General features: G+C 43.8%; 1 protein-coding gene across 1 annotated transcript in view; it reads right to left on the reverse strand.

Moving 5' to 3' along the window:
* MAD1L1 (MAD1 mitotic arrest deficient-like 1 (yeast)) overlaps positions 1 to 13,008 on the reverse strand; it is a 382,016-nt gene that overhangs the window by 171,881 nt on the left and 197,127 nt on the right. Inside the window, exon 14 of the mRNA XM_009320026.1 lies at positions 3,625 to 3,713. Within this exon, the coding sequence (XP_009318301.1) occupies positions 3,625 to 3,713 (89 nt within the window). The remainder of the gene's footprint in view (positions 1 to 3,624; positions 3,714 to 13,008) is intronic.

Genomic DNA, 13,008 nt, shown 5'->3' on the forward strand with positions numbered 1-13,008 from the left:
CCCCTTGCTGGCTTCTGCTGGTTTTCCTCTATTTTTCACATTCCTTCACAACAGCAGCTAACTGGAGAGGCTGGGCTCAGTCCAGAAGAGCAGACGCATCGTACTGTAGGTTAATGGGATTTCAAAGATCACAATAAACTACAGAAACGGAAATAACTCCCTCATAAGCTGTGGCATTTCTTTCCACACTTTCTAATTTGAACGTTTGCATTCTTCCTCCTGTTTTCTGCCAGAATTAATTTCTGGCAGCAGTCTGTAGAAGGAAGGAGTAACAGTGGGGCTCGTGTTACTCGTTCCTCCTTAGCAGCTACATAAAACTGAGTAAACCTGTGGTCCTGTTGAGGCCCACAAAGACACAGGAGGAGGACAAGCACAGCAGACCTAATCCCTTCCCGTACTAATCTCTGTTCTCCTCCCTTCTGTTCTTTAATCACAGCTACCCAATTCACCTCTGCTGTACGGAGAGGACACATCCAGCTGAGCCATGAGGAGTGTTCTGGCGTGGACCATGGCACATTATTCCTGAACCCCAAAAGCCTGGGGGAAGATAGCGATTTATCTCGCACTCCTTTGAGAAAGAGCCTCTTCTATGAAGAAAGAACTTGGCCCAGTTTCTTATCCAATGCACAGAAAACGCCAGAAAACACAAAGTAAGGCCCAACCATATCCTTTGACTGCTTAAGTCTAGGAGCATAAGAAAAAAGTCTTTATGGGGTCAATTCTGTGGTGCTGAATGGAGTGCTTGACAGTCTGAGAAGACACCTGAAGCAGCAATAGTAGCCAACACTAAGGAAAAAGGAGCAGAGACTGGCTTACCAGCTCTCCAGCAAAGAGAGCTCCAGCAGAAAGAGAACACTTTGCACTAAGTCATTTACTGTTAGAGCTGAGCAGTGAAAAGGGTGATTAAAAACAAACAAATCCATGCTTTTTGAAACAGCTTTGTAGCTAAATGACTAGCATCAGGGCCTGGGACAAGTATTTAAATCAGCTGTAACAACAAAAAGTGGTTCAGTAAAAAGCGACAGAAAAACCAGCCTGGAATTAGATCTTGGGACTGTGGCCTCTGCGCATCCATAGCCTCAGGAGCATGCAGTACTGGAATGGGAAAGAGAAGAAAAGACAAAAATATCACCATGAAACAACTGCAGAAGCTTAGCCTCTTTGCTGAAACAGCTTTCAGTGTACGGCTCATCACTGGAGAATAGCTCCGCACCATCAACGGCTTTACTGGGAATAGGCCTGTGTTTTTGTCATACTTTGTGTGGAGGCTTTGACACAATTGCATGAACGGAGGAGAGAGATGAGATTAGTAGTGAAAGAAATTCTTTAAAAACAAAAAAGAGGGAGAAAAAAACATTATCTAGAGGGTTTTAGGGCTACCTTTGAGCAGAACCTAACACCACAATCCCGCAACAAGCAGGTACTTGCAAGCTCCACTTGTCCCTGCCCAGGAAACAGGTTTTAATTCAGGGCGAAGCCAGACATCTCTATCCCTACTGCCAAGAGCCTTCCACAATATGAAGTGGTCCTGGACTATGTGGCAATCCAGCTGTTTCCCCCTACACATGCTGTTCCTGAAGCTGCTCAGTTAATAGATGGCAAATGATGCTCAGTGAAGATAAACACTGAATAATAAGTCTTGGAGACAAAAATAAAGAGACTGAATGTCTCCTACATGAAAGGGTGCTGCAGCCCGTACCAACCCAGGGAGGGGGAGACTGAGGAGGTACTGTAGAAATACTCTGAAAAGCTTCAGCCCCCAGAAGACAGCAAACAGGATGCTGGCTTTAGTGATAGAGAGGCATAATATTAATCAGGACTGATGGGTTTAATGTCACTGAGGAGGTGATGAATACTTCTGCAGCAGCATAAACATCAGGTTTCAAGAGGGTCTAAGTGTGCCTTAGCAAAGGAACAACCTGAATGAGCTCAGGTCAAACGAACATCCACGACACACAAAAGCAGACAGAGACAGGTTTACTCCCCTGAAAAAGGGAAGCCATAGCATACTGTGCTCTACCAGAACTCAAACGTATGATAGAATAAAAAAGGGAGATGTATGCCTTGGGTCTTCAGAACTATTACACCACCTTGAGGGAACTATACTCCAGGAGTGAGTCCCTAAGATTAGGTGTACAGCCCTAAAACGTCTTGGAATAGCTTAGCTGAATCTGTGTGATTTTCAAACACCTCCTCTCTGCTATGGAGCTGGGCTTTCAAAGCCATAAAACAAGTTCCAGAGGCAAAACACGAGAGCAAAGTCATAACGTAGAGTCCAGTAATTTCTGCTTTCTGCAAGATTCTGCTTGCTGCAAAATCTTGCTTTCAGTCCTAAGAGGCAGTAACACTCTATAGTGATGGAGCTGAAAATATAAAAGAATTAAGAAATGAAACTCCAGCCAAAGTCTTACATCAGCTGAGAATAAAAAAACTCAGCCTGTCAAGATCTGATTTTCTCAGCTTAAATAAAAGGAATTTTATTAAACATTAAGAAACAGATGAACTTTTCTGTGCTCAGTATTTACTGTGTCACTTGCTTTGGAATGGAAGCTGTAAATGCTTTAATAAATACATGGAAAGGTTGTCTAGCTTCACTGTACCTTTTGTAAATGCTCATGTATCCTCTGCTGAAATGCTGTTTTGTAACTTCTCTTTCACTGAATCACAACAGGTACCCCTCTGCCTTCTGCAGCAATGCTCAAGGGGAAACATCCATCTTTTATCTCCAGTGCTACACACACATCAGTATTACAAAAGCTGGATTCTAAACCTCTTTACACACATGCCAACAGATCCTGTATTTACAGTCAAGATTTGGTCAAAATAAGAAACAAACAGCAATGCTGTTTCCACAGGAAAGAAAGTCAACAGGGGGAATAGTGACGCAGGAGCCAGTCTTACAAATTAACTGAGTACAAGAGACCCCAAACATTAAAAGAAAAGAGCCTGCAGCCTCCCAAAAGATAGAAAAGCTTATAAAGTACCTAAATGCAGGAAAGGTCAGGGGCTGAGGCTTTCTGTTAGTGCTTCATGGATTTCTCAAGTCTGTAAAAGCTGGTGGGAAAGTAAAAAGCATGCTCGGGAAAAGAACGTCCTACTTGAGTAATACAAGGAAAACAGAGAATCATAGATTAGTTTGGGTTAGAAGGGACCTCTAAAGGTCATTTAGTCCAACCCCCCTGCCGTGGGCAGGGACAGCTTCAACTAGATCAGGTTGCTCAGAGCCCCGTCCAACCTGACCTGGAATGTTTCCAGGGATGGGGCATCCACCACCTCTCTGGGCAACCTGGGCCAGTGCTTCACCACCCTCAGCGTAAAACATTTCTTCCTTATATCTAGTCTAAATCTAGCCCCCTTTAGTTTAAGGCCATTCCCCCTTGTCCTGTCACAACAGGCCCTGCTAAAAAGTTTGCCAGATGTTACCATGCTGTTCCCTGAATAGCAGGCAGCCTATGTACCTAGGCAGTCTATACGCATATACTTTTTCATGCATTGTAGCATGGTGAGGTCCTGTACCCGGTGCTCTACCACGAGATGGCAATAAGCAGAGCAGGCAGCAAAACTACCCTGGGCACTTCCCTTCTCATTAGTTCCACTTCTCAGCCTTCCCCTTGCTTTGCCTACCTGAGCGTGTCAACCTCCTCCTTGGTGATGACAGTACTTTGCTCAGATGTGCACTCTTGAGACTTCAGGACCTTCATCTCCACCTCCAGCTGCAGAAGAGAAAAGGTATTAGTTCCTCCAGTACTAATAAGGGGAACACACGAACAGCAAAGGGAGGAGGAGGAAATCCTGATGTTCTTCACAGTTCAGACCTTTCTCAGGATACGGACGTGAAGCACAACTCTTCATGTGTTGAATGTCAAAACCTCAGTTAACTTTGCTTCCCTTTGCAATCCCTTTTGCCTTCCCCAACATTTTCTCCAAGGTAGTTGAGGCACAGAAAGTTGATTGTTTCTAAGCAAAGCTTCTGCTTCTCTTCCAGATACTTCCCCAACCCGTCCCCCATGGATAATGGGATGCAGAGAACTATCTGTGTGGTATCAGGAGCTCGGTGGTACCCGAAATTCAGTATTGACAGTTCAACCTCATTTAGCTTCAATTCCTCCCCAGAAGAAATGAACCACAGGATTATGCTGCCTTGTCCAGAACAACTCTGAGACACATACATTGACTCCAAAAGAATGGGGAATATTTCCAGCACTTTCCAATATACACTTCTAGCTCACGCTGCTCAGGTAGGTCTGGTGGAACAAACAATTAAGAATACTTTCTGCCTCTGGCCTTGCTTGGGAAGGAACTCACAACAAAGTACCTCAAAACTCTACAGACATGAAAACTTCTTACCCAGACTCTACCATTCCCAGGCTCCCTGACTTACGGGAATCTCTATCCCTAATTCAGCTATCAAGACAATGCACAGATTGACAAACGACATATGTTACTTGTTTCTAAACCCCTCAGAAAATGATTTATTATGAAGTGTAAGCAGAGACAAACTATCTAGAGGATACTCAAACTTCTGTTCCAGCACCATCTCCCAGCTGAGACCTCCTTCATACTCATCCTTCAGATTTTGGATCTCCTTTTGTCATCTGTCTTTTAGCACCTGGCAACTAATTCCCCTAATAAATTTATTGACAAAAACTACATTTTTTCACTCAGGAGGAAAACAATAAGCATTCCAGCCCTAATTATAGATGCAAAACTTATGACCACAGAGAGCTCAGTGCTCAGCATCAGGGAAACAATCTATTAATACACCACTCCCTTCAACAGCACTGATTAGACTTGTAGAGCAAAATCCCATTGCAACGGCAAACTTCCTGCAAAGACGGCAAGCTGGCAGAAACTCCCCAATTTCACAAGGAAGCATGTTGACACGTGCAGTCATATTGCTCAGCCAGAACTGAAATTTTGACATATTGCCTCTTTGCCCTTCCAGGCTTACCAGAAAAGACAGACATGGCAGCACTGTTAGCAGGAAGGGCAGAAAAGGGATGGTTGGATTATTCTCCCTCCCCTTTCTGATACCACAGGGACAGAGCAGAAGAGAGAGGGTATAAAAGACGTTTTAGCCAAATTTCCCCCTGGCACCTCGAAGCCCTGCATTCTGCCCCTGCCTGTCAAAAGGCATCCAGGAAGAAAAAATAAGCAAATGCCCACCTGCATCATCAGGCTGTACAAATGTTAATGTATATTAGCTGCCTGATAAGATTATCACAGCCAGAAATGCTTCCCTCAATTTTCTGATTACTGAGCTTATCTCTCCCAGCTCAGCCCATCACAGATGGCTGGGGATAAAGCAAGCACGCCAGATAATTCCAGGAATAGGAATAAAAGGTACCGGGACGAGGAGCGGGCTTCAATTCCAACCTACTTCTAGCAGGAAAACACTCGTATCTCTCATTTCCCGTGTCTGCTGAAGCCTGGATGTGTTTGCTATTTAAGAGTTTGCTGCTGCTTTCTGGACTGCACGTAGACAGCATTTGAAGATGGAAGGGCTGGTAAATACCTCATTTATCATAGGCTAAGCGGGCTCAGCCTTGAGTCCAACTGCCACCTGCTCACCGACATGAGCAGATAAATCATGGCTGCTTTCTCAGGGGAGAAGGGAGGACAGAGGGGGTGGGCAAGTAATCTGTTGTTGTGATCTGGGGTCTCTTGTGTTGGCTGCATAGAGAGGAAAAAAATGGAGTGTGTAATGGGAAAAGGAGATGGGAGAGTGAATGCACACACACTCAAGTGAATGCTGCCGTGGAAAGCATCAGTGCAGGTCACGCCTGATATACAGCAGTGACAAATTAGTGCCAGGTATACTCAGTAGCAGCATGATGAGATTCTGCTGGGTTTCTAAGAATAAGCCGTTGAAGGAGAAAGGGAAGGGAAGGGAAGGGCACAGGGACTGTAAGGGCATGTTATGTCTTTTCTGTGTTCTCCCAATTTTCAAGTGCCAAAACTACCTGGACTGAAAATTTGATGAGCCTGAGGTGAGAAGGGAGAGGAGGGCACGGTGATATCTTTAGAGATGAAACTGGCTCGAGCAGTTAAATGTTGACACAGACCTGCCTCCCTCAACTAGGATTAAAACTACTGGAGAGTTTCAAGTTCAGGCCAAGGCACAACTTTGTGCCACAGAAAATTATTGTCATTAAAACCTCACTAATTGGTTATTTAAAAAAAGAAAGTAAAACAGTTAAAGTATTTCATACAAAATATGCAGCTTGTTTCCTTTAATTGTTTGGGTTTCAGTGAGGAAAACATCCCTGCCTGCCAATCTCACAGAAGATATTAAAAATGTTATTTATGTCTTTTCCAGGGCAAAAAGAAAGTTAGTTGAGATAAGATGGAGTGGCTTGTTGTTGGGATCCAATTCTGCTTTTCCAAAGGCAGCACAGCGCAGGCAAATAGGTCCTCAGAATGAAGAGAGCAGCAAAAAATAAGGAATCCATTGATAAAAGCTTCCCCTTACTTGCAGTTTTGCCTGCTGGACAATCCAAGCAGAACATGGTCTCACCAGCCTCCGGTCAGACCTGGCACACTCGTACCAGCATAACGCTGTGTTAGACATTGCCACTACGCGCTCCTCCAGCTGGACCTTCGCTGCAGTTCTACACATGATGCAGTCAAGACAGAAAGCAGAGAAAAGAGAAAGAAAAGCAGCAGAACTGAATGAGGAAAATAAGCAACAAGAAAGCAGTAATAGGAGAAATACAAACCCATATTCTACATAATTTCCAGCACTTTGTGCAAGCCTAAGAGGTGAGGAGGTTACCGAGACCATTCCCTTTGATACAGCCCCTCAGGATAGCTCTGGGGACCAGGCGATAAATATGAAATGACTCACCGCGGTGGCAGAGTTTGCCCTGTCCTGTCCACTTGTCCTCCTGGTACCAGTGGCAAAGAATGGCCTCAAGAAGGGATAAGGATAGAAAGAGCCAATCTCCTCTTGCTGTTTTCTCTGCCTAATTCCCATCACATCCCTTTTCCTCAATTAATTTCCAGTTCTTGTCTCTCCTGTTCACCAGACGCCACTTTCAGCAGGCATTTTCTGCTTTTTGGACTAACTCAATATTACTGTCTAAATTCTTCCAATTTTTATCAAGAATTTTATAGAACTGGCTGAGTTAAACTTTTATTACTTTGAATACATTAAACTAGTAGAAGCCATAACCCAGCAGAGAGGGGAAAAGGGCTGCTCAAATTACAGCTTATTGCTGTATTCCCCCATTCAGTACCAAATGACCTAGGTCAGGCTCGGATCCTTTAGCTCTCTCTTACGTTGATCTGGCTTTTTAACTAGCATTGACAGCAGAGAGAGAACATTGTCGCGAAAATACAGCATTGCATCTCTCATCCTGAAAACTGCACAAGAGGTACCTAAGTACCTACAGCTCCTGCAGGAGCTTCAGGGTTAATATTGCCCAGGATGAGACCCCCAGTGATATCCCCACTGTACAGAACACATTAGCAACTTGAAAAGAAACCAAGCTATTATTTTTAATTTTTTTTTTAAAGTTATCCAAGGTTTTTATGACACTAGAAAAGGCAGAATAATGAGTAATGTCAGAGCCCATGACTTGTGAATAAAACACATAAACAGGTACTTAACATTTTGACTATGTGATATTCTCTTCTCAGAATACACTAGAGTCTCTTGCTCTCAACCTAACGTGAACCCGTTTATCCCAAACCTTTTCTACTCTCTTTCACTTCATAAGCATGAATTTCAGTCCAGCTTTATTGCTCTCAATAGAAAGTGATCAGGACACATTCAGTATATAGAATGACTGTTTCCACAGATACCCAAAAGATGAAATGCAGATACTTTTTCAAAAATAAATAGTCAAAACCGAGGAAGAGAGGAAGGAAGAACATGGATGGATTTTCGTCTAGTGTTTAATTAAATGAAATATCATTCTTCTTTCAGCCTTACTTTTAAACCTGTCTGGGCAGGATTTCAAGATGGTGGTTCTCCTCCAAGTGTTAATGACATAGCAAACACCCACAGCAGTGTAAGAAATGTGTTCCTTGCTGGTTCTCTCTTCTGTAGGAATTATTTAAAGATATATGAGATGACAGGAAAAACATAAAATTATAAATTCATCTCCTGACAGCTAGAAGAAACAAAACTTTACTTTAGAGAGCTAATTTTCTTGGTATATTTCTGGCATTTCTCATTTCTGACCCATATTTGTCCCCTCCAAAACAAGCACTCCAAGTCTCCGCAATGCCATGGACCTGCTGTTCCTCCCACTTGATTCCAGTGGGCTTCAGCGTTCATGAAGACAAGCCTTTCCAAAGCATCCTACTGACCTACTGTCCACACCCCACCTTCAAAATGAGACTTATCAAGGGACTTGAATTTCTAAATCAAATCAGTCCCCCTTGAAAACCACATTTACAAACTTCCGAAAATTTTAACACGCTGCCCAAAATAATGACCAAATCTCTGTTTAGGTGCCTCCTTTTGGGTAGTAAAGGACTCAAAATCTAAAGTACTTCAACTCAGTACTAAAGTTAGGATTTGTGTGTTGAAAAAAAAGGGGCCGGTTTATTCGCCCACATCATGTACACGTATTTCACAGAACACATGCTGGAGACATACAGTTATTATTTGAATAATGAGTGCATTTTAGTGAGGGGCTGATACAGCAGTCTTATCCTGATGAAGTGTGCCTGCACGTCATTCAGCATTCTTGGAACTGTAAAAAGCAGGAAATGCTGAATCCATTATAAATGTCTAAAGGTTTATTTAACAATGGGCTGATGCAACATCCTTTGAAAGGCGTTCCTCAGCAAAAGAGCTCATTTAAAAGGCAGAGATAAATAGGAACTGAATTGCATGGAGCCAGCATGGAAAGGTGAATTGAGAGGTTGTGTTTGACTACAAGTCTCAACACAATTCAAGAAGCTATTTAAATACATAAATATTTAAATGTATGAAAACCAAGCAGACTTGGAAAGGAAGAGTGTACACTAAAATAGACAAGAACAGAGAAGTAGGACCCTGAGTATGACCCATACGCTGAGGTTTGAAAACAGGCAAATTACTGTTCCCCAGGAGCCTGATACGCCAGTTATTCTAGTGATGCTATCTGTGCTTCTCTCCAAAGGATGTAGCAGTGACTAAGGATCTTATTTGCCCCTCTTCCCACAGAGCAGCATGGCAAGCTTGGTGACCTCCTGCTGTCTACAAGCTTATAAATCTGGCATCAGGACAGAAATCAAACACACGTGAACACCAGTGAGTTTAATTTCGGTGTCCAGCAATACTACAAGGTAGTAAGACACCATGCTGAGCATTTCCATAGATCATTTGCTCAGCAAAAGCAGTATCACCTCTTCCATACACCCAGCCCACTAACATTCTGAAGGGCTGTTCCCCTAAAACATCTGCAGGGAAGCACACATGGGGAGAACTAAGCCTCAACAGATTTCTTAGTGAACTCCACTCTTCTTCAAAGAAACAGGACAATACTTGAGAAACAAAATATTACTTGCCATTTAGAAACAGGCTAAGCAGCCCACGATTAGTTGGTACATTTTCTTGGGAAAATTAATCCTTGATGCTATTGTGAAACAAAAGCAATAAAGCCAAAGAAAATCAGATATTCAATAAAAAGTGGTTTAGGACTACCTATTTCCCACTTGGCTGAAGCAAAAAAATACTTTTTTTTTCTCTTTAAAGACAAAGGCTAGCTGGATCAGAGTTGCCAGTCTCTACGGGTTACCCAGTCTGTAACAAACTTGGTGCACTTTTATCACTGAGAAGACAGGGCTAGAAGCAACCTTCCAGCAAACATTTTCCTAAAAATGTACTCATGCATATATATTATTGTAGATACACGCAAACTGGGAAATGGACATATGCTGACTTCTGCTTCTCTCCAATACAGTCTGGATTGTGGTTTTTCTCCTCCTGTTGCAGTAAAAAGAGAGCAATTTTTCAAGTTTATACCGAATGTCATTCTATTTCATTTCCAAATATAATCTCCCAGAGAGAAGGTTCGCTTGCCCTATTTCCAATCTCTAAAGTTAATACACAAATTTATATTCCTTTCTCCCACTCGCTCTCCTAAATTAAGAGGCGTAATTACTAGGAACGCTTGCTACAAACGAATAGAGTGCCAAGGGAGAAGGAGCTGTCACTGCTGGACGTCTGCAGCAGCCACCCTCCTCTCCCGTCCCCAGAGGATCCTGCTTATGAGGCAGTTTCTATCTTTCCTATTAGCAGGGGTAGATCACACACAGAAGCAGATGCCAACCCCTCCTTTTCCAGGCAGGACAATCACAGGGAACAAAATTAAAAAACTAACTTCAGCCTGTCAAGGAGCCACCGGTGCTTGCAAGGATCATTCCTCCCAAATTCACCTTTTGCCTCTCCCCAGTTGTGCTGACCTCTTGGGCGACGTCAGGTTTCCTTAACAACAGCAGAGAAACTCAGATCTGCAATCTAAAAATTCAGCCCCAGTCTCACTCCTCTCCCCCCTCCCCATCTCCAGCACCCTCTCAAAAGGAAGATTGATTATTATAATCAGACTTAGCTCTGACACAGCATTTGCATTTTCAAAGCGCAGCATAGTCATTAACTAATTCATCTACCCCAAGGGAGCCCTAACGAGCTTTCACCTCTCTTCCCCCTGATTCCCAATCTGCAGGCAGCCCACAGCTTTTCTTCAGACACCTCCCCTCTACATTGTGCTGCGCAAGTGCAACTTGGTGAAACTCCAGGCAAGCTCAGTGAGCCAAATTCAGCCCTGCTGCAAAGGAACACAGCTCTGCTGCTAGCAGCTGAAGAGGACAAATGCACAGACACCCTATTTAAACTAGTTATCCTAAGGTTTTCATATGTAATCACAATGGTATAGGGTATTACAGGAAACAGTTTCTGTTCTGCAAAATAAGTCCAATGCCACAGGGGTCCCAAAATTACCATGCTCCCATATGAGCATCATCAACCATGAGCCCGAGCTGCGTGCCCAGCTGCAAGCATGGCAAGAAGGAAGCATCATCACACCACACCCTCCAAACCCCCAGCCTCCTCCCGCACAGCCCATCCAACAAGCTCTTCCCCAAACACCTACGCCCCAGGACTCAGCCTCCTGCCCCTGCTTAAGTCTATTCTCACACCCCAATGCTGCCAGATGCCGACCCTCCCCACTCATCCACCTCCCTTTGCCCATCTCCGCAACCTGCCCCAGCAGAACTGCAGAGCCCTGCACCCACAGGTGCTCCACAGCAGATTATTGTTGATGAGCAGTAATGTCTAATTAGAAGTGCTTAACCCATATGCAGATGATCCATTTCAAATACTCCTGTCTGGAATACTTAAGAGAAAAAAACCCAGGAAAATATTTATTTTCTCTCTTGCTTTTTAATCTCCAGCAAATAGGGCTGTTACTTGAACAGGGGATAAGGTCACAGTATTGATACTGTTACCCTGCAGCAACGCATGAAGGACCAAGACTTGGTATCTCAGTTGGGGGTGCAGAAAGGTGTGCAAACCCCTGCAGCTTTGAACAGCCTGAATGCTCCAGCTGACCCACTCAGTGTAACATTTGGGGCCCTTTTTACCCACAAGTGGTATAGACAAAACCATACACTGGCTCTGGAAGGAGCCTGTCCTTCTGTTTGAAGGACAGATGCTCTGCTGATGCTACAGCACATCTGAAGGCAACTGCCCTGGTCACCATCACAGACTCCATATCAACAGCAAGTAATGTGCAACACCAGTCATCACGTGGGTACCAGCTTAGGATGGTTTTGACAGTTTTGTCTTCTCGAGCTTTGCTCCCCACTTTATGCTGTATTTATTTCTTTCCGGTACTCTGGGATGGGTGCAAGATGTGACAGTTTGGCAATAAGCACTACTGGACATTTCAGTGTCAGCAGGATGGAAGCTGGCTCAGAGCTCAAGATGAACAAAATGGGAAAGATCGAGGGGAAGCGGAGCAAATATCCTGTGCAAGGGACCCACTGAGCAAGGGAACTGGAGATGTTAATTTAAACCCACGAGTTTATTCGAGTATAATTTTGTATTTCAACTCTCGCTTCCAGAGGAAGGAGCAGACAAGGAATCTCTTCCTTGCCATCTTGCTGCAACCCTGTCCAGTCCACGCTCCCAAGTGCCACTGTGAGACACCACCACCACCGCACGACAGCAAAAATCCCTGGCAGCCTCACGTCCAAAAAACCCCTCTTTGCTCTAACAGCTCATGCTGAAGAAGGATCACCTAATTTCCATGCTCATTCAGCTCAGAGACTCTCTGCTGTTATCAGCCTCGCTCCACCACTTTCACCAGCATGTAGATGACTGTTTCCTTTAATTACTACCAAAAGCTCCTCCCACCAGGGAGAGCAAAACAGCCGGTGTCCACCGAGAGAGGAAAATTCCAGAGTAATTAGCCTTAAATGGCTGACACCTCCTACCCATTACTCCTGGTTAGAACAACAAAACACAGAATAAGTCTCTTTAGAGAACCTGTCAAGGTGTCAGACTGAATCTGCCGCAACCCTGTCCAGTGCAGCCATGGCACTGGCACAATGAAGTTGTCTGCTCTTAAGAGCAGCATCACACAGGTCACTTCTTTCACGCAGGAGTAGGCACTTTTGCTAGAAGCAAGTCTTCTAGCAGCTGTAATTCACAGGCAGAGCAACAAATAAATCTGCAAAGATGTCATACCTCTTCTGTGCAAAGTTTGAATACAGTTTGTTTCCTGAAAATATACCCTCGAGGAGTTTCTGGAGCATTCAGTCAACAAATTCTCATTAAACAGTAGCTTGTAATCCCACCTCTTACCCCCTCCCATCAGTTTTCTTGTTGAAAAATCATTGCATAATAAACAGAAGAATCTATGCATTTTACTGACCACCTAGGAAGATCAAAGGGGAAAGGAAAGAGGAATCTAACATCCATTTTTGTTCCTTTGTCTCCTAACATAAATACAGTGGAATCAATCTCTGCTTAATACTGTAAGAGAGTAAAGGAGCCTTCATTAAGTGCTA

This window comes from Pygoscelis adeliae, unplaced genomic scaffold, assembly GCF_000699105.1.
Source record: "Pygoscelis adeliae isolate BGI_AS28 unplaced genomic scaffold, ASM69910v1 Scaffold242, whole genome shotgun sequence".
NCBI classification, from domain to species: Eukaryota; Metazoa; Chordata; class Aves; order Sphenisciformes; family Spheniscidae; genus Pygoscelis; species Pygoscelis adeliae.